General features: G+C 39.8%; 1 protein-coding gene across 1 annotated transcript; it reads left to right on the forward strand.

The window, feature by feature from the left end:
• The first annotated feature begins 1,297 nt into the window (after window positions 1-1,297).
• On the forward strand, window positions 1,298-23,871 carry LOC135466842 (secreted frizzled-related protein 5-like). Its single transcript, XM_064744578.1, has 3 exons — window positions 1,298-2,344; window positions 11,751-11,828; window positions 21,978-23,871. Exons 1-3 carry the CDS (start codon window positions 1,807-1,809, stop codon window positions 22,391-22,393), a joined length of 1,032 nt encoding a protein of 343 aa, XP_064600648.1. The 5' UTR covers window positions 1,298-1,806; the 3' UTR covers window positions 22,394-23,871.
• The last annotated feature ends 1,962 nt before the right edge of the window (window positions 23,872-25,833 follow it).

The raw sequence follows: 25,833 nt of genomic DNA on the forward strand, positions 1-25,833 counted from the left end.
GGCATCAGCGTGATAAGCGAAACAGGTGGACCGTGAACAATAACCCGTCACCTGACATTTTCCAACATCCAATTAGTGTAAACTTTCGCATTATTGGAACATACCGCTATTCAGTTACCTGAATTATGAACCACTTCGAGATAATAACGAGATAATAATAATCCAAGGCATATTAATAGTAATTATTTGTGAGTGTAACTCATTAGATCTGCATGTATGTACAGGCACTGCGCATGACACATGTATATATTCTCAGTCAGATACTGTGTTGGGGAGCAAGGCAGCAACAGCAGTGTTAGAATGGTAAATTTGGCATAAATAGAAAAATTCGCCATTATCCTACAAGGGAAGTAAATCATGACATACATGTTTATACGTTTTCAACTAGCCTTGGGTACATACATGTAGCTTCACAACAAAACTATTCATCTGATCAGACAATATAACATTACTCACTCATGTCTCAAAGTATTCAAACAACGACTTTACTTAAAACGTTCAAACTACAACATACTGTTCCGCAAGAATACACTTCACCTTTGCACAGGTGATTCATTCACTTAATAATTCTTTACTTGGCGGTATGTGGGTGCCAATATGTGGAAGAAGGGATATGCGTTGTCCTATACATCTATAAGTGTGTTGCGTGTTTTCTGTTCCAGGCACCTTAAATCATCTCACCCGAGTGTAAAACTGAGATAGAAAGATAGACTCAGGTTTTATAGTCGTGTTAAATTTTCAGTGTACTTGCCACCAGCGTACGGCGGGACATGTGAGGAGAATGTCCCTCTTTCTGTGAAAATTTAAAAAAAGGTTCCCACATAAGTGAGTAATAAACTGCTTATAGTGTCCTGGTTTGGCGTGGTATGTTGACAGTGGGTTGTGATTGCCGACAAGGTATGGGTGGCCGACCCTGCTCCAGTCTAGATAGAATTAAAGCCAATGTAAAGGTACTTGAGTCTATGGTACATCTGTCAAGTCGACTTTAATGCAGTGCTTAAGGGGTGATTATCTGTCACCAGCCAGCTGATCAAGTAGATGCCTATAGAATGCAGTCATATCAGGGAGTACAAGGCGGCTGTCGGCCAGGGACGTTTTACAGCCTTGTCTAACCTCAAGTACAACGATATTTCATCGTTATCACCGCCTTTGCAATAAATCTCCGTATACCTTCCCACCCAGCGACAAGGCGAACCTGTCATATATCTGCTATACCGTATACCTCTGTTCAAACTCGGCAGCTTGTAACAGAGGTCACACATAATTGACTTACTCTGATCTATCCTATGTTCACCAATACTTGATAATTAACTCAGCACTTGCGTGAATGAGTATGGAGATCTGCTGACAAGGGCAGCCTACAATAATGGACTCCAACCGTGGGCTTTCTTTGAAATGGTCGCTGTTCTAAATCAAACTTACTAACAGTCCCAGAGAGTGGATTATGCAATATAGCTAGCGGGTGTTGGCACTGTAATAAGTAACCGGCTGTGAATCGGCAATGATTGGCAGTTTGGGCTGCGTTAGGAGCGGTTCCGCCACTTGTAGGAGGCCTGCTGTCACTAATTGGAGGAGCTGTCGGGACTAAGGCGGCAGAATTCAGGCCGGCTTTAAGAAAGGTCTGCACCAGTTCCAGAGCTCACTGCACTCGCGTGGAGACAGGCCAAACTGCACGGACGAGCCGCAATCGCGTATACTACGGTACTTCTCCACAACCTACAGTTATACCTCTTCGACTGCTTATAGTCGCAGAGTACAGATAGAAAGGAACAATCTGAGGATCCACGAGCGTGGTATGTTTTCACGATGACCAGAAACAGTGTTTTCCAGCAGTTATCCCCTAGCCAGTACATTCTGTTTTCTGTGTTTGCCCTAGCCGGCGCGTTCTACATCGGTGGGTGTCAAGCAACCCCTTATTCCGACGGCTACCTTAATGACTGGAATACCAACTGGGCGCTTCTCAGTGGCCGAATAAATCAGCAGAAGTGCGTGGACATACCAGCCAACTTATCGCTATGTAACGACATAGGTTATAAATCCATGAGACTGCCGAATCTCTTGGAACACGACACCCTGGCTGAAGTGACGCAGCAAGCAGCATCATGGACACCTCTACTGGGCATTCAGTGTCACCCGAACACCAAACTCTTCCTATGTTCTCTCTTCTCTCCTGTGTGTCTAGAGAGGAGGATCTGGCCGTGTCGCTCCCTTTGCGAGGCCGTAAAGTCCAAATGCGAGGCCAGCATGAATCGCTGGGGTTTTCCTTGGCCGGAGATGGTCCACTGTGAGAAATTCCCCCTTGATAATGATTTGTGTATATCGCCTCAAATGACGCCAGCTTCAGGTGAGTGTCCCACTCTTTACAACCGTCTGTGTGTTTATATCAGTCTACTCCACGATAAATGTCTTCATGAATATGCCCAAGGATTGTCCACTCTTATAACAACGTGTAAATGTGTTTGTATACCCACTTACACACTTTATGTATATCCGCTCATTGACCACCCTTGTGACGAGGTGTTTATGGATATCCATTGATTGACCACCAGTATAACGACGTGTGTGTATATCCACTCATTGACCACCCTTATGACGACATGTTTATGGATATCCATTGATTGACCACCAGTATAACGACGTGTGTGTATATCCACTCATTGACCACCCTTATGACGACGTGTTTATGGATATCCATTGATTGACCACCAGTATAACGACGTGTGTGTATATCCACTCATTGACCACCCTTATGACGACATGTTTATGGATATCCATTGATTGGCCATCAGTATAACGAACGTGTTTGTATGTATATCCACTGACTGACCACCTTATAATGACGAGTGCTTGTATACCCACTGATTGACAACCCTTATAACGACGTGTGTATGTATATCCACTGACTGATCACAGTCATAACAACGTGTATATGGATACTCACTGATTGATCACCATTATAACGACGTATGTATGTATATCCACTGATTGACGATCCTAATTAGGACATGTGTATGGATATTCACTGACACTGATTGCTTGTCCATCCCGTATTACAACTTATATGTCCACTGAGTTTAAGCTCGCTATAATTGAAGATTTTTAGTATCTAAATCTCCCAAAATACCGTGACACCACTTGTGTCGCTTTTGTTGAGAAGGCTTCGCAAACTTGAGACCACGGGCATGTTGGCCTCTAATCCATTCGAGTGCTCGTGTGCTCGTCTTCTGTTGTACACCAGGCACTGGGCGAATGGCCCTTAGTTCTCGCCGTACTCTCTTCTACATCGCTGCACGGATCGTTAAGCCTCTACATTTAACAACGTATTCATATAATTTTCTCAAGACACCAGTTTTTTTAATGGTGTATCTCCGGGTATATCTCAACAATATATAGTGAATTGTTGTGAAAATTATTAGCTGTATGTGAACAACGTTTTAAATTAATCAGTAGGCGATTATGGATTTACGCTTCTCCAATAACGTCCAATGTCGACAGTAACCATAGGAGAAATTACAGAAACACAAAAAATATATATTTCTTGCGCCTTTAAACCACCTTTAGTTACATTAGGAACAGCACTCATATTGAAAATTCACAGTAATGATAACTTTTATTGCATGAAGTAAATCTAGACAAAATTTCACCGAACAATATCTATATTTTATAACAAAAAATATATTAATTTTAAATGAATAAATAGAGGTTTTAGGTATTTTTACAATAAAACATACGTTGTTAGTGAAAAATTCTTACTAAATTGTAGAACGAAAATCTGATGAAGTAAGTCTTGATACTCATCTTAAATTCTTCGTGTTAATGCATTTGTTAACTGGCTTTGCTGCTTACACGGTGGTTAGGTAATACAGCTCACAATTTACAGGCCTGATATGCCAGTGTGCTAATGAACACCTATAGCCTGTGTTAATTAAGCATTTCCTGTGGTAACAGCGCACAGCTTTCCTGTTGACGCTGATTTGTTTAGATGGCGGCTCCACAGTTTGCTTGTAAGATAGCTGTACACATGAGGAATCGTTTCTTTGGGGGTTTTTTTCACACAGAACGACGAATTCTCTGTTTAGCTTTAATGACATTAGTCTGGAAAGATCACATATACATCAAGCGTTTTCATAAGATTTATATGAGTATACATAACCACGTATAAACGAATTGGAGCATTGCAATCCATCAATTTGCTTGGCACAGTTATAAAATTCCAGTACATCTGAGGCGAAAGTGCCGCTTCTGATTAAATACTGTACAAACTCATACATGTATAGACAGAAAATTCTCAAACAATATACACATCTTGAATAAAGTTAATGAAGCAAATAAACGTAAGGATTGTTTTTGGAATTTGGCAAAGATAACGAAACTATTTCACTCTTTTTGATATTGCATTTTCGCAAAGTAAATATCTATTGTCCACAATATATTAAAATTTGATAAGCACGTTATACAGGGATTTGTTATATGCCCCGCTAAATTTAGACCCGAAATATAAATCTCTTGAATGTTCGTTTTTGTTTTAGAATGCATACTGGAGTGAAATTACATTTAATTTGAAAGTAAGGTAAACAAAAAGTTTAAAAATAGAAGACGAATGGAATATTATTGGTCATTCACCTCTTTACTAAATCTTACGATATATATGGTAACATCAGGCTCCTGTGTCAGATTTTTCTTTACTCTTATTTACCACATTTCGAATTATGTTGAAAATGTACGCTAACCTTAAGATACCTTTATCTGCGCAATGTATATAGAAATTTGCTTATGACTGTGTGTAATTTGATATATTAGTATAGATCTTGAGAGAAAGTTGGTGACATATTTCAGCCTTTGTGGATGCGAATAAGTATGATTTCAACCGCATGCATTCGCGGTATGCATGCACACGCCTGTTTATCCATGTTACAGTGCGTGAACGGAAAGATTTGCCCTTCCTGTAAATACGAGCGATTGTTAAATTTAGATTGGGGATATCTATACGCTGGAATGTGACAAAGGAGAAAGTGGGTTTTTTTAATGGGTGTGGGAATTTGTTTTATGTAATTTTATTGGCAGTTTGAGAACTTTTTATAGTTTATAAGGCCAGTGATTTATGGGAGACACACGCCTGTTATCAGGTTTTGCATTGAAGGTATATGTCTGTGACAAACATTATTTGTATATATGTACAAGAAAGGAATTCCTGCCCACTCTTCGTTGGTTACTTTCTACCACATGGTATATGTAGAGTAGGGTACGGGGCTTTACTCCGACGAATTCCACTACATATGAATCCCGTATACGGGATCGATTTCCATCATCACCAACCAATCGCGTTACCAGTAATGTGAAAAAAGATCCCAGCCTGACAGAGCTCTGCGTCAGAGGCTTGCGCCGACTAAGTGCTTGGGACAAGCGACCGATTTCCTGTCCTCGGGACTTCGCGTCTCGGTAATTTGAGGGCCGGAGAAATCTGGAAACGGACTGACCATGAAGTTGGCCCTTGAACCTTTTCGGGTTTGCCAGAGCCGGCCCCTCGGTCGAGTTCCCGCGTCTCCATGGTATTGCTGGCGTAACATACATGAGCGCCGACAGGAGGAAATGATTCCATCTCTCGCCTGTTGGCAAGTCAATCCAAGGCCCGTCGTGCTAAATAATACAGCTCGTAAATTTCCCCGCAAGCTGACGAAACTTTTGACAGCCGAAGATGAATGGGTCAAAAAAGCTCAGCGTATGCACTGATATATGTCTGCGTGAAGCGGAGGGATAATAGACTTCATCTAAGGTTTTTAACTTTTGGGGGTTAAAGTTTCTTTAGTACAAGACCGCTTCCTACAGTATAGATTGAAGTGGAAATTTTGCCCATACAACAGATTAGAGGCATTCGGTTATATTTAATATTAAGAAAGCCACATTACCGTTCAAAACACAGCACAACATTAACATAGCACAGATTGTGATACTGCTCCTTAAGCTGGTATTACCAACACACAAGTCACAAGAAGATACATTCCAAAAACGACTGTTATAACAGCTGGCCGATAATTACGATTGCTTAAGCACGTGGCAAAAATATCTTTACATGGATTGTAAATTTAATGTGATTTTCTAATGCAGTATTCTTTTACTTTGTGGCAGTTATCAACTCATTATGCAACAGTTAAAGTTTAATTTACACTACATGACCTGTGAAAAACAGTTGCAAAAAACGCTCTGTAGACGAGTGGATTTGTATATTGGTTAAGTCTATACACAGTGCGTACACTGCCATAGACTTTTGGTCCCTTGGAAAACATATTCTGACTTATCTCTCTTAATTGGCGGAATGTCTCCGATGTTTCCGTGACTGGTTTGTTTTAGCTTTCTGATTCACAATTAATCTCATCACATTGAGAGTGCGTACCCCTGGTTTAAGTGTTCGGCTTGTGATAGGCTTAGTCGATTTGACTACACCTTATCTGGCGAACTAAGTAAAACGGCGCCACACGCATAATTGTTACAAAGCTTCCTTAGTGGCAGCGAAAGGGGTAAATTCAATAGAAATATTTTGCTTCCGCTTATGAAAAACTGTTTATATTTACCATATCAAATGCCTTTGATAATGAAGCCTGCAGTGCATGACTTGTATGATTTCAGATACCCTTACACAAAAGTGCGAAGAAAACCCCCAAACAATTCTCATTTTCACATAGAAGACAGACTGTGGGTATAATTGCTGCAGTCATTGGCTTTAAATAAAAAATTGTGTGTCAGTGGAAATTGTTTGGGGTTGTATGATGCTCATGGTGAATGCTATCGCTGTGGTGCATGCAATACTATACTTTTATGCAAGGAACAGAATTGGTCAGACCGACGGCTGGCTAGTTGCAGATAGACCACAAAATGGGCAGAATTATGTTATTTAGTAAAAATGACAAATTTATTGAGATTAAGATATTAAACCCAAACGAAAATATCTTATGAATTTATTGAGATTAAGATACTAAATCCAAATGAAAATATCTTATGAATTCATTATTTGTAATGAATATATGTTAAAACAAATATAGCCCGCAAAGGTGGGGGTGAAAAAAGGCCAGAGTAGAACTGATATCTCACCGAGAGTCTCAATTTATAGGAAAACAAACTTCATATTTATTTAGGAATAGGCTTTCAAAGAGAATACAAAAAAATTATGAGGATGCGACTTTGCATGAGTAACTATCCTACATATTCTTGACTCCCCTGAGTTAAAAGGCATGGAAAAAATAGAAAATAAATGCATATCCTTTTAACTATTGAAGTGCAACATCACACTGCAGAAACGCATTACAGATATTTGGAAAATATCGGGAAAAGTCATGTACTGGCCTCCCAGAAAATTCCTAACATTAGGGGAGTACAGACTGATCTGCATACATTAGAATCTGGCTTACTAATATGTTTTCCAATTCAGTGAACAACAACATGAAAGAAAGAAAAACACGATATTTACAGGTGTCAAATTAATGGAATCCATTCATGTAAGTTAGGCCCTTTCTAAAACAACTTTGGCAAAACACGTTATAAGAAACATTCAACTGCTGGTCTCCTAATACACCTTGAGTGCTGACGGATTGACATTTAACACATTGTAAAAAATTAACTGATCAATAAAGGTAAGTTAGCCTTTTTTAAAAACAATTCTCAAAGCACACATGATAAGGAGCAGTCGAATGCTGGCCTGCTCACACACCTTGAGTACATACCGATAGACATTTTTACAAATTATACAAAGTTAACTGATCAATAAAAGTAAGTTAACCTTCTTCAAAAACAATTTTGACGACACAGTGAAATGCTGGCCCCTCGGCACACCCGGAGTGCAGAGGAGTTGACATTTTTACACACACAAATTAATCGAAGTTTGCCAACTAAGTGAAAACAAATAGCAGAACTAGTCAAATACTGTCCTCCGAGACATTCTATTTGCCTTACCCAGAGATACAGCCCAAGTATAATAAAATTGCAGCTGTAAAATACTGCTCATGTATACAAGCTTAGGTTAACCTTGTAATAGTTCCAGAGAAGTCGAATCCTTGTCTCAAATAACTGGACAGCGGCCACAGACAGTTAGTTGAATATCCACAACTACTTCAAATTTACGAAAATATATTGATGCGAATGTATTGGTTCAGTGCGTCGAATTTCCATCGCCCAAGTTTTTGAATGTCCGATTCTGGAATACCTAGGGATGCAGCCGTGGTTGCGGTACCAATACGGAAACTATGCCCCTAGCGGTGTTTGGGATCAGGTCATTGAACTGAATTGGCTGCTTTCAATATGTCACAAAAGTGTGGCAAAAGCCCCGGAGTTTATTTGAAATAGAGATCTCTCAGAGGGACGTGACGCTGATAAGTAGGTTCTCAAGCCCCGTACCGGACACAAACTAGTTGTTTTTTTGTTTTTTTTTTGGCGAGTGGTATGTTGATATTTGCAGGGTGTAGGTCTCTGTTTTTGAAGTGATAGAGGGTTAAGGTCATGGAACTAAGTTCCCCCACCATGAGAATGGAAGACTATGTCCTCACGCTGGACAACTGTCTTTTTGTTGTTATTACTGAACACAGTGATCTCACCAATACGGAGAAACACATGAAAAGCTAACAGAAACATTGCATTGAAAAGCGACCTATTTGTGTGTGAGGGAATCACACGATGTAGTGATGTGACTATCTGGTCTAGAATAGCCATGGTTATTGGAAGGCGTATATCCTGGGTAGGTTTGAGAGCCCGAACACCTTTCAAGATCTTACTAATATAGAAACAGTCAGTTGGATCATCAAATCCCCTAGCTTTATGTATGAAGTCTATCGCCGAAATATGTGAACAGATTGTAACAGATTATTTTATGGAGTCTCATGTCTACCAGTTTGAAAATAAGAAACATGATTTACCATTAAAAGAGTTTAGCCAAGTCAGCCAATCTTCGATATCGGCCTTAGTCTCATTATTCAGACGAATGTGATGATGTGATTTTTTAATACCTATCGTTAAGATCTGCAGTCTGCGTAGAAAAGCTCTTCCAGGAATAATTACTGAACAACAGAAGTTAAGATAACTGAGTAAGGACTGCAGTTCTGCTAAGGTTATACTTTGTTTACACCTGAATTTGGAAAGAAGACACCTTGCTTTCTCTTACTTCTCCGTCGGTAATCTTGTTTCCATACTATCTGAATCTCTACTTCTGTTCCGTACACTTTGATGACAGTTTTATTAACTTCGGTTTTTGAATCTTTGCTGAGAATTCCAGGGCGGTTGCACAACTAAATAAAGTTGGAAATGCCATGTGCACATTTTGGTGATCGTGGAAAAGAAATGAATATAAAATCGTCGATAAGATGTGAAAGCTCCATTAAACCAAAATGGTGTTGCATGTTCCACTGAAGACAGCTACTCAAACTTTCAAATATTTTACAGGAAGATGAAGCTTCCATTGGTAGACATCTGTCAAGATAAAACTGACCGTTCCAGAGGAAACCTAAGTAGCTGGATGTATAGGGATCAAACGGACAGCGTCTTCGATGTCTGTTTTAGACATTAGGCAGTGTCGGCCATGTAGTTGAACCAGGGAAATAATTATTACAATTGATTCATTATTAACCTGTTGAAAATCCTTTTGGTATAAATAAATTAACTGATTGATCTTCAGAAAATGATATATCGTGGATAAGGCGAAATTTTCCGGCTTCTATTTTGGGGAATGACGCCTAATGGAGAACAGGTTAGGTTTGAAAATGGTTGTGGGGAATATGGACCGGAAATTCGTACGCGAGATAACTCGTCTTTTAATTTATTTTCTACGAAAGAAGAGTGCTTAGTGGTTGATTTGTGATTCTTAGAGAATGCGTGTGAAGGACTGCCCTCAACACCCAAATGAAAGCCATTCGAAAGTCCGTTAATCGGTGGCGTGGCGGCTTTTGAACGTTTCATCCTCATCAAGTCGGGGACAACGGACACTTGGGTAGATTTCCGGCGTTTAGCAGGCATGCTGACTGCAGGAACACAAGCAATGATAAAAGCAATAATCGTGTTTAAGGCTAGAATATTTAATGTATGTAATGTAAACAAGGAAAAATTGTTTTGCTGCACGGTCATGAATGCCATGTCCCGTACATATAAAGGAGGTACATTAGCCTCAAAAAGGTATGGAAACCTTATGGGTGAATAATATTTAAGAATCCCATGTAGTCAATGGTCCATACTTTTGATAAAATTAAGCCTCATACACCTCTAATATGCATTATGAATTTACAGACTGGACCTGCCAGTAAGATAAATGGCAATAAAAGAAGAATATTGTCCCTCAAAAGCTCACGTCTTCACAATATAAACAGTCAATAGTACTGCAATATGGGGGAGCACACCCCCTCCATGTAGGCCTACATGACTCAAGAGGTGCACCGACCTCAAAAAGTCCACCGGCTTCAAGTGAACAGCGTGGCAAAGTAAAATGTCAGCTACTGGGATACGAGTTGTTACAGAGCTTGACCCACCTCAGTTAATGTACTTGAGTGTGATCGACGCGTATGCCCAACATATGTGACATTACAATTTACATACTGACAGGGCCGTATACGTAGTTTATGAATGGGCAGTCATACAGCTGAAGCGTAGTCTAACATAACCCATGACTAAATGAGATAAGTTAATCACAATAAGAAAATAATGATTAAAATGTCAGTAAAATTATATTTCAGAGTAGGCGTGACTGGTACCCGGGCCTACATGTGAAAGCTGAAACCGTTTAACCCTCAATAAGAAACCTTTCCGTTTAAAATGGTTCAAGCCCGGCGCATGCTACGTGCATATTTGTGCATGACCGTGGAATTTAAATGTACACCGTCACTGGTCATAAACTCCCGTGGGTTTTCCCGAAAGCCACAGTAGTGCCAAAACACGACATGTTTGTCATCATAGTGTAATAGGAGCTGAATCTGTTCATTTACAACAACTACGACAGCGTTATAATCCCTCAGGCAAAATAACGTGGCAGTACTTGTCCAATAAAAATTTGCCCCGCCCCGAACGCTAACTGGATGTACTGTGCGAAGGAAACCAGATCGCGTGCGAACAGCCAAAGGATTAGACATAGGCCCACCATTTGTCAGATCACTGTGACCCTGTTGTAGGAAAACAGCCTCATTACGAGGCGTTATTAGGATGTCAGATATCGTGGTCTGTAACGCTGGACGGCCTGTGCGAACAGTGCCGCCTGGGACACGGAAGAAATCAACCTGAATGTTCTAAAACGAGAAACGAGGCTTGACAAAACAACCAGAACATGTGAAACCATGATTCAAAACTACGATCAAATAACGTATAAATGGCCTAGTAGATGGGCAAAATTATTATTATTATTATTAACCATATCATGCAGCTTGCACATACACCCTTCTCGGTTCACGTCCAAACGTCCAAAAGGACCCCAAAAGACTATAACACCGCCACGAGGCTATCGTATATGTAAATATTAACATGGCAGCACGAGCTAACCTGTGATGAGCGCGCGCATTAGCAAATAGGAGCACACAGAGTAAATACATTTGATAATGGGAGACAACTGTGAACAAAGGGGGAGATAACTTTTAAGCGCGATCAAAGCCAATGATAAAATCTGCATGCGTTAATTTAGTAGTACTCTGTCCCCAGCATTAAAACTATTATAGCTGTGCTATAATTGGTATATGTTATGGTTTGAATTAAAACGCTGGTCTTATTTGTCTTTTTTTTTCTTTGTTTTTCAGACGACAAGTCATGTGAAGCCTGCAAACAACCGAACACATTTGAAGGTTTAATTGACAACTTCTGTAGAGCCGAATTCGGTGAGTATAAATGCTGAGGATTCTATTATAGGGGTATGAAGGAAAATGGTGGTGAACAGTTAGCGGCAGTGTGCAAGCAATACTGAATGTCATTCAGTCCACTATCAGGTTAACAGATGGAATTATCAAGTGTAGTAATATATATGTAAACCATAGACGAGAATGAGTTGTTCACGGATCACGCTAAATGTTTAATTCGGATTTTTATAGCCGTATGGAATTTCAGTGGTATTCATCTAAGAGTCATGTCAGGCAATGGTAGGTGGCAGATCTGATAAGGGGGAGACGGTAATGATTACGAGGGCCTGTCTTCGGGCTAGAAGGGAGGTATTCCTCTCAGCCACCAGCCCTCCACTATAGCACTAACTGGCATGCTGAGACCGAGTACTAACTCTTGAAGACAGGTTTTACACGTCAATTTTGTCAGGTTAACATAATAAGAAAACTAATTTATTACGTATGTAGCACTCCGAGCTGGCGACTCACGTCAAACGTAAATATATAGATCTGGATTTTTTCAGCTGTATTTCATTTATTTCTTACATTCATTTATTTATAGCGTTCCTGTATTTGGCTTTTCATACGTTGGTTGAGCCAAATCCCCTATCAGTCAAGGTACAAGTGATCCTGTACAAAATTAGGCGAAGAAAGCTGAACTGGAAGGCTGTATATATAACTCCCAAATTAATCTATTAATCTATTTCTGTCGTAGTAAAATTCTAACAAATCTATAACACCTCCCCCCTACAACCTCCAGTCAGAGTCAGAGAAATGTCACATATTGGGGTTCCGTGAAAGATGTTTCGTAAATCAAGTCGAAGGGCAGACGGAGGCAGATTGTTAATATTTGCGTGCTAAATATCAACACTTGGATGTTTGTAAACTGTTTGTAAATAATTATATTTGGACAAAGCTTTTTGGATGGAGCAAAATGTTAATCTGAAGGTATATGATTGAGTACTGAGTATTGTAGCTTTGTATGTTTAACGTTTGATTGGTAGGCCTATACTGTTAATTAAGTTACTCCCGGTGAAATGTTGCTCAGACCTCTTCATCTCCTATCGCGCTTGCTTTTACTCTTTCGTTAACTTCCGTAATTCTTAAGCAAATGTTAATCTGAAGATATACATCCTCAAGATCACTGCAGCTTTGTTCATTCCACTGCTCAGCCGTACGCTTTGGCTGTCTACATATCCGAATAATCTCATCAGTGAGTGTAACTTAAACTCCAGACGCATAACGTTCCAATTAAGCTTTGTCAGAGCACAAATTGTTCCCTCTTATACTGTGCGATCTCCGCTGGCTGTATTACTTAACTCTCATGTCTTCCGTGGGTACTTACACAGGTGCTTGCTCTTAACAGCATACAAGTGCCTCTCCCTGGGCCTTAGATTCACCGCATGCAGTCAATACATCCAACCATCACAGGATAGACACATTTTATTTCAGAACAAATTACATCATTTTCCAGCTTAACGCTTTCCCTCTCTCCCTTGTCGCTGTGAACACAAACCCTAAGGATTTGTGTCTCGCCAAATGGCTCGCGCCATGACTTGAGTAAACAGCGTATCGAGCCTGTTTACCTGCTCGCTGGCCTCACGTACTAACCCGTGCTGCCAGTGTCCCTAGTCCTTATTAATATAAATTGTCTGAGCTTAGCATCGGGCAAACCTAAGTCCTTCCCTCTCGATGTACCGGGGACGGCGTCTTTCAACTGGCGATAACGTAACTTGTAAACATTGTAATCCGCGCAGTCAGCCCTTCTCATTAATCAGATGGATAATACTAAGAGATAAGACACCCGACTTGTACCGCGTGCCCATCCCTGAATGAACGATGGCCGTGAACAGTCGATAACAGCCAACCTTTGTCAAGCTGAAAGTCGGATATTGGGTGCGTTTATAAATGTGGAACTAAAATGCAGGCCAACATGCAATTCAACTTGGTAGATATACAGTCCTTTGCTTACAGCAATTGGCATATATATACAGTGTGCAGTCTAAGAAGTAATGTGCTGTATTTACCATAATATTATGCTTTCTGGTGATGCCAGATATTAGATCAGCGTTATGCTGTATCACGAACATCATACCGTAGTACTCCAGCACTACATCAGCATTATGCTGTATCACGAACATCATACTCCAGCATTACATCAGCATTACGCTGTATCACGAACATCATACCGTAGTACTCCGTTTCATGCACCACAAAGGCATTTGGTTGCAACAAAAGAACGAGAACAGGTCTGTCATATATAGCAGTAAGAACGAGCTGTAAAAAGACATTCTGCTATCACTCAGAAAGTTTTTAAAGTGTACATTATGACGACTAACGTAGGGCTAACCGAATTACTGTCTGTGAGTTGTAATGAAAAACGGTATTAGACCTCCATTTTACTGTATACACTTAGAGTGAGCCCCATGCGGCCGTATGTATAATTATCCACAACATCCTTTTTTATGAACGGAACCATGTGAATTTAATACCTGTCGCATTAGCTCCCATCATTCAAACTTCTTCAACTAAGAAAGTATCATGGAAAAGAATGATGGTTTGTATGTCATTGACTGACGTGTTGCGGTACGCATACAGGTGCAAGGGTGTTTTTAACTTTGCTATAGTAATATCTTCTTTCTCTGCAATGGCACTAAGCAACGATGCTATGCCATGCACGGAAATCTGGATTATAAAGAAATTAGACTTGAACCCATGAAAAAAACACATATCTAGGTTATTACGTAACTCAGGTAAGTTCTTGGCTGAGTTTTCACTCCTTTCATCGGCACGGTAAATGGGGAACAGGCTAAGGCTGGAAGGTTCAGATTTAATTTCACGCTATGTCGTTCGTGGACGTCATTCGAAACTGTTGGCATGCTTTCCTGCCAAGCCTCACTAAGTTTGTCAGCGATCTCTAAATGGGTGAGTGGCAGAATTCGTGAGCCAAGGAATTGGTTAACTGACCATTACTGAATGCCGTCAGCCAGCAGGAAATCAGTGATTGAAGGGCTGTCTTTGGTAAAGGAAGGCTTGTTAACACCAGTTCGTGTTTACTGAATTATCAAAGGTGGAAAGAGCTTTGTTTACACTTATTCATGTACGGAGTTAAGATTGCGTTTATTGACTATTTTATGCTTACATAATTCTATCCGTTGTTGAACTGTTGGTGTACACGTTCGATGGGGTTACTGCTTAATTATTTTGGCTATCTTGTTGCTAGGTATACAAACTGTAGATGGCGCCATATAAAGGCACATATGGGTTGACTGTGCAGTGCGGCAACAGGGGGCCTCCGTCGCCGAAGTGTTTAGCACGCCAGTTGGGCGCAATGACCGAGGACCCTCTCACCAATGCGGTCCCTGATAGTTCAAGTCCAGCTCATGCTGACTTCCTCTCTGGTCGTACGTGGGAAGGCCTGCGGCAACCTGCGCATGGTAGTGGGTTTCCCGTAGTCTATGTCCGGTTTCCTCCCACCACAATGCTGGCTGCCGTCGAAGACGTGGAATATTCATAAATACGGCGTAAAACACAAATGAAACAAATATATAAAAATAAACAGTGTAGCAACCACATTACAAGAAAAGATCATAACATCGCAGGATTGTCCTCTTAAAGCCTTACAAAATCGATGACATTCATGTGTTCTATGCCAACTGTCCCTGCTTTTATCTGTGTGTGGTTTAGCAATGGTTGAATCTGACTTGAAAGGCGATGTTGCATTTGAAGTTAAAGTGCGGTTGAAATGTATTTTTGTTGCCATACGACATTGATACCACATTGAAGCCAAGCCAAAAGTTACTCGCATTCTGTCACTGTTCGACATTTTTGTCTGCGGCTTTGGAACTAAATACAGATTATTGCCTTGATCAACGATCGTATTGTTGATATCACTGAAAGTGGCTGACTGTTCAAGTGTCTCTTTTGTGAGGCGCAAAAATGCCTTGTATTTTAAGTTTCTCGGTTTTTGTTGTAATAATCCATTCACTGATAGATGACATGGAATATACATTAACGACATGCATGATATATTTTCTTATAACTAATTACATTTCTCATAAAATTTTTTTTCTATTTTGTTTTGTTAGTTAAATTGGACGTGCTTTGTATAGGAGTTTTCGTAGCGATCCAAACCATTCTCAAACAGAGCTAGCCTTAGCAGCTCTTTTGTCATTAGTTTTATCTCACGGTTTCTTTCGTTTGACAGTTTGCAGATTTCTCTCAGTGTGTGACAGACAGATAGCTTGAGGTAGTTCAATGTGTGACAGACTGTTAGTTTGATGTTCATGTATGAGGTAACCCAATATGCAGATAACTGTTTATGACATATGTCTGATGATAGAAAAGGAAATGTTAGTGACAATTGCAGCTTGTAATACATTGTGAATAGCTTATCAAGTTTCTTGCAGATTGTGAGCGCAGAAAACTGAACACGTGACGGTATACAACGAAGTCGTATACGAAACTTGTCTTTGTTGGTTTTCTCGACTCGTTCAGCGTGCCTAATAAGGTATATCCATTAAAGTCCATTAAAGCTAATTAAATTAGACATACAGTGCGCTAATTTTAACGAAGAGTTTACTAACTGAAAAATAGCAGAAGACAGTCATGTGGAGTACAACTGCTATTTTTTCAGATGTGGGAAAAACTTCAACAGAATGTCCAAAAAAACCTGAGAAGTCTGTATTTGAAATAGTAGTTAAAAACTATCTTTAAAACGTTGCACAGCAGCTGAGTGTTTTACAAGTTTTGTAGTTTTTATCATCCATTAGGCCTACTTGGTTTTTAAATTTATGTGTTTTGTTTCAAGCAAGCAACATACTGTGCGTGAATCACTTTCGTTTTCATTCCGTTTACATCAAACCATGGCGAGTTCCTGTTGAGTTATATCATGCTTTAACCCTTCGTGAAGATTCACGCCCGATCTTGAACATTCCAAAGTATGTCTCTGTTGAAACGATGAAAATGAACATGGCCAGGGCGTAAATTACGCGACTGCGGGTCATTTCCGACCATTAGTCGTGTTAAAGACCTGATGCAGTTTATCAGTGGATGTCAGAACGGCCACAACCTTTACCTCTCGTCGCCCGGTTAGACACAAGCTTCCCTCTATTAACAACAAGCCAACCTTAGCAGAGAGAGACCTAAGCTTTCAGACCCCGTATCATAAATCATCGCACTTTGTACTGACTAGCTAATTCATTAACAAACCCGTCAAGATCGGGGCAGGTCTGACTGTCTAAGCGAGAGCCGCATCTCTCGTAACGATGAGCTGGTTTCTCAGCAGGTTTCAGCCACCATCGCAGCCAACAGCCGACTGTAACTGGCTTTAACCTGTATCCTCCACAGAAAGAAAAAAAGGGCGATCAGCACTTCGTGCCATGCATCGTCTCGCCAAACTTTTTTTTCTTTATAAATACCCATTCCGCATAGATAACTCTTTCTGCTGGTTTTGTAAACAGAGAGTTAGTGCATGAAGCATTATATGAAGGTTGACCATTTGACCTGAAGAACGTTTTCTTTATTGACGTGTATATATATTGGTATATAGGACAGCGACTGTAATTTATTGCGTTTGATGAACGCAAAAATTAATTGCATATCTCAAACAGAGCAAGCTCCTTGTAATTATTAAAAGTTTTTAAATTGGTGATACAGCGTTAATGCTGTCGCTGTTTATTTGCCAAAATATGCATCCAGAATAAAGTATTAGATACCAAGATGTAACTGCAAAAACACCACTCGTTTGTTCACGCTGCTTGTTAGGAAATGTTGTGTTTTACACTCAATCCCAGATAAGCCGTAGTGTACTTTATATATACTCCTGTATGCAAAGATTGGTGTGTACTGAAACACCGTGTGAGCATTAAAGTGTATGTGTCGCGTGTTTTTCTTGGTTGATCAGCTTAGAGGGAATATGTTATGTAGGTATGTGTCACGTGACAATAAATGCGATCGTCAGCTAGCCATTACCTGTGTATACAGGTGTACAAAAAAGATGCAAAAGGCCTTTGTTTCTTTTCCCACAATATTGTTTCCATGTTAGATTGTTTGATACATACTGCAGGTTTTGACCAAGACATCTGTTAAAACCATATGACGCCAGCCGTGGAATTGTACACGGCGTAGGGATATAGCGTTTGTCGGCTGTGGGTGAGTGTTAGATGACATGTGTGACATAGCGAACTGACTCCTCCTTCAAAAACAGCAGGCAAATGGCTGAAAACAGTTGAACTGGCATGAAGATGTGGAGAGAACCAAACAGTTCTATTTTAAGTCGACTCGATTAGTGTATTATCTACTATTATGATGAATGAGGTGCCGAAAGCAAGCCTTGAAGCCGTAATGGGAAATAGCGCTCTGTCAGTGTATGGAATCTCTGACAAACGAGAGGCGTTGGAGAAAAACAAAAATTACATTACGTATCTAGCCTGGCTCATAACCACTGGAGGCTTTGTTGTTGTACAATGGAGACAAGGATCTGTCTTTATTCTACATTTAGGGCAAACAGAATATTCGCAGTTTTGACTCTGCGAATTCTAGCAGAGTATGGATATTCTTGTTCTCTTCTTATTCTTGTATGGATAGAGATGAACCGAAGTATCCTACATGCGTTCATACTGATCATGTGATTAATAAATCTCATATGAAAAAATATATATACATGTTCACGCTTTGTTTCTTCAATTTTGCCATGAATCTTTACAGCACACTTTTTGTCAGACGTGGCGGGGTTTCACCAGTTATCATTTTTAAACCATTTCTGCTAACGTTATGATCCAAGAGGATAAATAAGTTTGTACTATTTAAGCTTTTACAGTTAGAATAACACCTTATCTGGTGTAAATTGAAAACAGGCCGGATTTTACCGTTGCAAGTGAACATTTAGCAACTATCACTGTCGCCGCTGCTCTGGCTTCACTCTTTATTCTACATAAGTGTTTTATATTGCATTCCTGTATAATGTAGGATTCTGCAGGTGGTCTAAGACTCCCCGAGGTGTGGTCACTTTTCATTCTTTTTGTGCTACTATTTACAAAGCGTGATGGCAACACAGCATTTGAGTAATTCTAGACCAGTGACGTCTAATAAATTGTAATTAACATCTTTGCATTTTTTAAGAACTAAATCTGCTTAAGTCATGTTGTTATAGAGGGTGTGTAAGCTACTATTTTCAACCATTTACTTGAATAGTTAGAAGGAAAGCTTGACTGAGATATACTGACAAGAGGCCGGACTTACGTGTTACCATTTGCCAACTGTCACAGTGTCGTCGCTGCTGTGGTTTAACTCGCTATGCTGTGGGATTTTTATTATATAGTGTGCCCGTAACGTTCAGAGTTTATTTCACAGTCTGTTGTATGCCGATGGAGGCTGTTTACGTATCTCATTGCACGGTATTACCACCGTTAATGTTTATATGAATATTATCAGTATTAAATAAAACATCACTGCGATACATCATTGGTTGAAATATGAGTTGCTGCTGGACATGATGTATTGTGCAATTTGGAACCTTAACTTTGAATGTATTGTACAACTAGATAATCGAATTAGTTGAAAAATGTGGCTGAACAATTTATCAACCATCATTCCGTTTACATAAATCTAAAATATGGACTGTATATTATTACTACATAATCGTATTTAATCAAAACTGTGTATTTAGTAGGATTATTGAACTATGCGTGCATTTTCAAATAATACAACTATTGATAAGCACGAAACTTATCAGCAGCCTTATCCTTGGGTGTATTAAAAGGTAAATGCTTTGTGGTTTGCACAATGTCAGGTCAGCGGCAAATCGAAACAAACTTCCCCGTTACAGAAGGATTCTTTTAATAATAGATAAAATGCGATTTTATAAAAGAACCAATCATCAATATACACTTTCGTGAATGGGTTAGTGAACTAGATTGTTGATCCTGTCTGATTTAAAACGAAAGACAACAAATACTATAACCTAAGTTATTGCGGACAAGGGGTGTAAATGGACCTGTGTGGTAAGTCCAATTTGTGGCTGACGTGCTTATTAACTGACTTTAAATCTGAAATTCATGAGGCACCTCGTGATTCGCCATATTAGAGAAACAATTCGCGCCTGATTGGATAAATCTGATAACATGGCGGCGCTTTCGATTTTCTCGATGCACAGGTTTGCGTTTAATGTGGTCTCGTGTTATCCTTTCTTTTAACAACACAAACGGAGCAAACCTCCACCAGGCCGTGTCTTAGTACAAACGATTGAATCGCCATAAACTTAGTGCACTATTCTATTCACCGAATGACCCGTTGTGGTCATGTCGTATGTGTGAAAGGATGACAATAGTATGTGAATGTTATAATTAAAAATAAAATGGAGTTTTTGCCCGATACATTTACATTGGCAAATGGCAGCGACATGATTGCACGAAAAACGTTGACGCTTTCATTTGCCATGTTGTTATATAATCAATAACAACACGGTTCTGCTGGTTGAGTAGCAGTGGAATATACAAGCACTCCCGTATAAATTGCTATAAAAGGTGTGGTATGCGACTCTGGTGATTGCGAATGGATTAGGACTGAATACAGGTAAATGGGCATGTAGTAACCCCTTTGGAAAAAAAAACAACAACGATGAAACCAAATATTAAAATGTTAGTTTGGAGGCAGGAGCCAGTGTTGAACCGCAAAGTTCCACCTATTAGAACGCATAACTGTCGTCTCCTGTTGACTTGACCCCAGACAGACCGTTTGAGGGAAACACGGCCTAAAATACACGCACTACTTCCACTGGAGCAACAGACAGATTGTTTTGAGATGCTGTGCAGTTTGACACGAGTCTACATATGTACCTGACAAGTGGGAAGACATTTATAGCAACTTACTAGCTAGAAATGTCAAACACGAGCCTCTTTGTTTTGGCACTCTAATTCTGTTGATAATTGTTATTCTGCCATGTGCTGTTCGTCTACCGGCCACACTTGTCATGCTGTCTGTTTGTGTGTTCTTGGTCCACCTGGCCAGCCGACACGGCCGCTCGCCCCCACCCCCTGCCCGACCGCCAAACACCTCCAGCCAGCCAGCACACACGTCTGATAACGTCGCTCTCCACCAATTCTCTCTTAAACCATCTGACACCTTGGCACAAGTTTCCTATACAACGAGGCATCTCTTTACCGTCAGTCGGGTGCTCAGACGCTCACGAAATCTAACACCTTTAGTGTTCAAAGGGTATGCAACATGTTGTGCAAGGTTTCCAAGAGAATGTCATTTAATATGCTTTATATACACCCTGTCGATAGCTTCCGTCACTGTTAGCAAAGAACTAGCTCGATCGAGACGATAGTACAGCGAAGGATATTGGTCAGTTAATGTGCATTAGTGCCCTTGTTGAGCAATAGAATGTTTTGGTGTGAAGTGTTAGAGAAATGTTCGCGTCACTTTTAATTACAGTTACTTTCTTTCACGATGAGCTTTCATATTAGTTGCCGGTGTGCTTTATGTGAAAAGGCAAAGCATTTTAACAACACATATGGCAAACATCGGTATTCTTGTAAACTGACCTTCAGGCCATTTGAAGTAACTATTGCGAGTGCTTTTACTATTCCTCTTTTTTCACCATGAAATTTATCTGTTAGCATGTAGAGCGTTCCTTCTACATGTAGGTAGACGGGAGTTGATTTTGTGACTCCTCCTTGGGTTCAACCAGTCTTGTGCGCTCAATGTATGTACGCCATACAGGCATTCTGTTCCATTTCATTTATACGGTGTTCAGATACCTGAAATTAATTTTCACTCATATAACCTGGTGAAAGACGGCTGGGATAAACGGTCGAGTTTTTCTGTAGGTCTTAACATGGCCTGTTCCCTTCAAGGTATATGTTGTGTTTTACTCAGATAGATATGTACCTTGTCGTTATGTAAGATGCGAATAAACAGCCGAATTTTTATTAAAATAAATAATATTCGTACAGTTTTCTCTACATGTGGGGAGAGTTAGTACTTATGCTATATTAAATGTGGTTTCACTTTAACACAGGTACTGTTAACCAGTCAGTTTTTCAGAAAGATATTCATTTGTTCCAAGAAGAGCAAAAAGACAGATTTATGAATTAAAATAATATTATTAACTGCATATTTATGGTTTTCTGCTTGTTTGTTTCACAGTGCTAAAAATGAAGATTCGTAAAGTGAAACCAACAAAAGGATATAAGAAGCTTTATTTCAAGAAGAAGAAAAAGTTTTTCAAAAAGGGAAACCTGAAAAAGAAGGAAGTTAAAAAAATGATCGCTTACATAAAGAACGGAGACAGATGCGAATGTTCGCAGGCCCAAAAAGGCAAGCAGTATTATATTATAATGGGTGTTCGCTCCGCCGATGGCATGTACCTTATCACATACATGAACGTCTGGCAGAAGAAAGACAAGGAATTCAAGCGGGCTATACGAGCTATGAGGAAGGGCAACGTCTGTGTTGGTGGAGTCAAAGCTCTCGAAGCCCGTTCGTCGAGTACAGTGAAGGCATCGCGGAAACGACGGAAAAATAAGAAAACTAGCCTGAGAACGAGCCTGAATTTACCCTAATTACCTATTTAAAGAGACAAACTTAACGCAGAGACCAGGGAAAGTGCTATTCCAACTCAACTCTTGACAGTGTGTATCTGTATCTTACTCACTCGAGCAGTGTAGCTGGTACAATTGATGATCATTATCAGCACGTGTGGGGAACAACTATAGACGGGAAGACAAAACAGTCTTTTCAAGCCGCTCAACGCTTGCATCGGGTTTCCAGGAGGTGGAGTTTTGGAGTTACAGTGAAGAAAGCACTTTGTGCATTTATTTCATGGTATCATCCTCACACTGGCAAAGGGTAAATCGACAATCCAGACACACCGCGCATCCCACTATGAGAAAGTGGCTCTCAAGATCAGCACACGCTTGTAGGAAGGATAACCAGACGCTTCTGACTGACAATCTTAAAGAACGCTCCCTACCATTTCTGTTTTGCACCCTACTCCGTAGTTCCTTTGACTCTTCTCAGAAGGATGTATTAAAATCGTAATTAGGCTTTAATGATGAGACAAAATTCACATTTGTAGCATATTTCTGTATCAAAGAGTATAGCACAGTATGGATTATTCATGATCACATCTGTTTTATTTTGAAATTTGAGTAGTGTCTAGACCTGTGATTGAAATGGACAGAGTTTACTGCATGATTGTATGGATTCAAAGGAATGAAGAGAGGAAGCGAAGAAGTAATGTTGAAGAACCTGTTGCATTTAAATTGTGATTCAGTTTCAAGCTGGGGTATGATTTGTCTTGTTCTATGACATGTAATATATGTGAATTACGCCGTAGGAAAAGCGATCTGTATATAGCTTGACGATGAACTGTTAATTGGGGGCCTGTAAGAAGCGCAGTCTTGGGTGTGTTCCAGTCTACTCCTGTTTTGGATACAGTGAAAGCGTGGCCTGATCATTAATAATAAACAGCAAGATAGGAGTGCAGAATTGTTGAAACTCGGGCACCCCAAAGATTGTATAAATATGTATTAGGTTTCCAGTAAAACGACTGTTTGTTTATTTGCTCGGATGTTAATGGTTAGGGGTGTTAAGCGGTGAATTTATCGCACCACCCAAGTGTTCGGTACACTCAAGGGGTTTAGGCGGTATTAACATAGTGATATCAAGAGAACCAGTTTTAACACCAGCTGTAATGGTTGGATTTAGAGATTCACTTATAGAATAATGCAGAAAAGAATTAATACAGCAATACATGGTCTGATAACCAAAAGTATCATTTCTAAACTGTTCAATTAGCACACATATAAATTTGTGGTATACGTGATAATATTTTGTATTGTACATATTTGTATTATAGATCAACATTGTGATTACATATAGAGGTATTATTTTATGTAATCGTATCAATGGCAAACCCTAGCTGTTAAATCCTTTGACAGGATAACCCCAGTGACTTTCGGTGTACTTTAACAAGCGCCGATAACTGCTGTTGATTTTATTGCTAATGTCGAAGGCTATAATATTATTTCTTACCCAATCATAATCCAGTGATGGATACCTGAAAGTGTTTAATAAAGATTTAGAACAGCAGTGGTGCGATTAGATTAAGCAATTTAAGTAATATTTAGCAAAATGTGATTATAATTATAGACGATCCCTTAAACGTTTGTACATACACTGAAGTTTTTGTACATATATTTTAGCCTGCATGAAGATTCACTGTTTTTTATATAGGCAACAGCATTGACTATTTTCTCGGCCTAGTCTAACGTAAGTCTGCGTGCTAAGTAAAAGCTGCGTAATGTATTTCACAGTGTATGTCACACGTTTTCACAGCTCTGTCCAAATTTGTAGGAATACTTCTCACAATTATTAAACTGTTTCTGATACAATATATGGTGTCAATCGTTGATTGTAAAGGGAAAAAGAATTGACGCTGATTGGCTGCTTTGTGAGATAGGCTAAGCTGCATTTCGGGTAATGTAGATATATTCCAAGTGTGACCAAAATTAAATTCCTGTCTCCACCATCAGCGAATCAGCGTCTATTCTGAATCCGTCTCTTTGTTTTTTTACTGTGTGGTGTATATACTGAAATACACTATAATGGTGTTCCCATTTTAATGCCAGGAATATATCACACAGCATTCTCATAAAAGGGTGTCTTAATTTTGTTTAATTCCATGGTTCTTTAGCCGGTGAATCCGCGTCGAACATGTTAGAAGAGGCTGAATCCACTAATGGTAACCAATTTTTAACAACCGAATCTTTCAATAAAGTTGAATCCAGGATATAAACGACAATACTATTGTCTCAAATATCTTCTGAATGAAACCAAGTAATGTGAGGATTAATGAGCTTGCAGAACAATTCAGTGACTAAATGACATCATCCACGCCATGCCCGCAGGGGCAGCGAAAGTTAAATTTTGCGTCTTCGGTAAATTCTTCATTTTAACTATATCACAGTGATCAGGCTCTTCCTAGCACAAGAAGACATCCACATGTCGAAATACTGAATACCATTTCGAAGGCTTTGCTTTCACTTTGAGATACCGGTCTGTTTTTTTCAATGCTTTCTATCTTTGTGGGACGTGGACGCTCCTCACGCTGGTATTTCTGCGCGTGTTTTCTGTCAGACTCAACCAGCCATATGTCCTGTCACATGCATGAAGACATACAAAAACGGATGTTTTGAAATGGTGTAACCCAGCTGAGAATTTTGCGATGTTGTGAGAACCTTAAGAACAGGAGCTTTGTAAACAAAAACGAGGATTTGCCATCCCACTTAGATTGGATCTTCCAAAACAGCAGTTGTTGTTGCAGCTGTGTATCAAAAGTACAATTCATCCATCTGAAAGTATATTTTTGCAGTGTGTATATTTGTAATACCTTAGTTCCATGTTGCAGCTAACTAAAACGCACTCTGCAGCACCAGTGATCCAGTTAAATTCAATTTCCGCCTAGTTATATTTTCCAGACATGCAATTTATTTTGATGCCCTCACTTCACTTTTCGTATACAGCAGAATATCAACTTTCATGCAAACTACAAAACTTCGTTAACACACTTTGCGCAACATGCATGGTTTAAAGGCGCTATAACCTAGACAACATCTTTTCGAGAGAAAAAAAATCCTCTGCAGTAGCGGACATGAACTTTGAAAATGGCACACGAAAGACAAAATCCTCCCGATATTGCTCGGTATACTGTGTCTCGGTGTGCTGACATGTCTGATGCCACAATGGTGTTTTAGTGTGGCAGCATTCATTGTGATGACATGGATACTGTGCTGATACAAGACGACACAGTTGTGATGTGTTCCATGTAATAGTTAAAACTGGACTCTTGAATCCACAGACAAACGTGGAAAGCTTGACATACACGAGAGCTTAAGAAGCAACTCCATTCAGCTGGTCGACAGAGTTGGTCGCATTGTGCTTCAGCTGGTCGGCAGAGTTGGTCGCATTGTGCTTCAACTGGTCGGCAGAGTTGGTCGCA

Source organism: Liolophura sinensis, chromosome 6 (genome assembly GCF_032854445.1).
Source record: "Liolophura sinensis isolate JHLJ2023 chromosome 6, CUHK_Ljap_v2, whole genome shotgun sequence".
Lineage (NCBI taxonomy): Eukaryota > Metazoa > Mollusca > Polyplacophora > Chitonida > Chitonidae > Liolophura > Liolophura sinensis.

Coding starts and splice junctions, on each gene's coding strand:
- LOC135466842 (XM_064744578.1), top strand. CDS start 1,807: ATGACCAGAAACAGTGTTTTCCAGCAGTTATCCCCTAGCCAGTACATT. Junction 2,345..11,750: donor TCAAATGACGCCAGCTTCAG/GTGAGTGTCCCA, acceptor TTTGTTTTTCAG/ACGACAAGTCATGTGAAGCC. Junction 11,829..21,977: donor CTTCTGTAGAGCCGAATTCG/GTGAGTATAAAT, acceptor TTTGTTTCACAG/TGCTAAAAATGAAGATTCGT.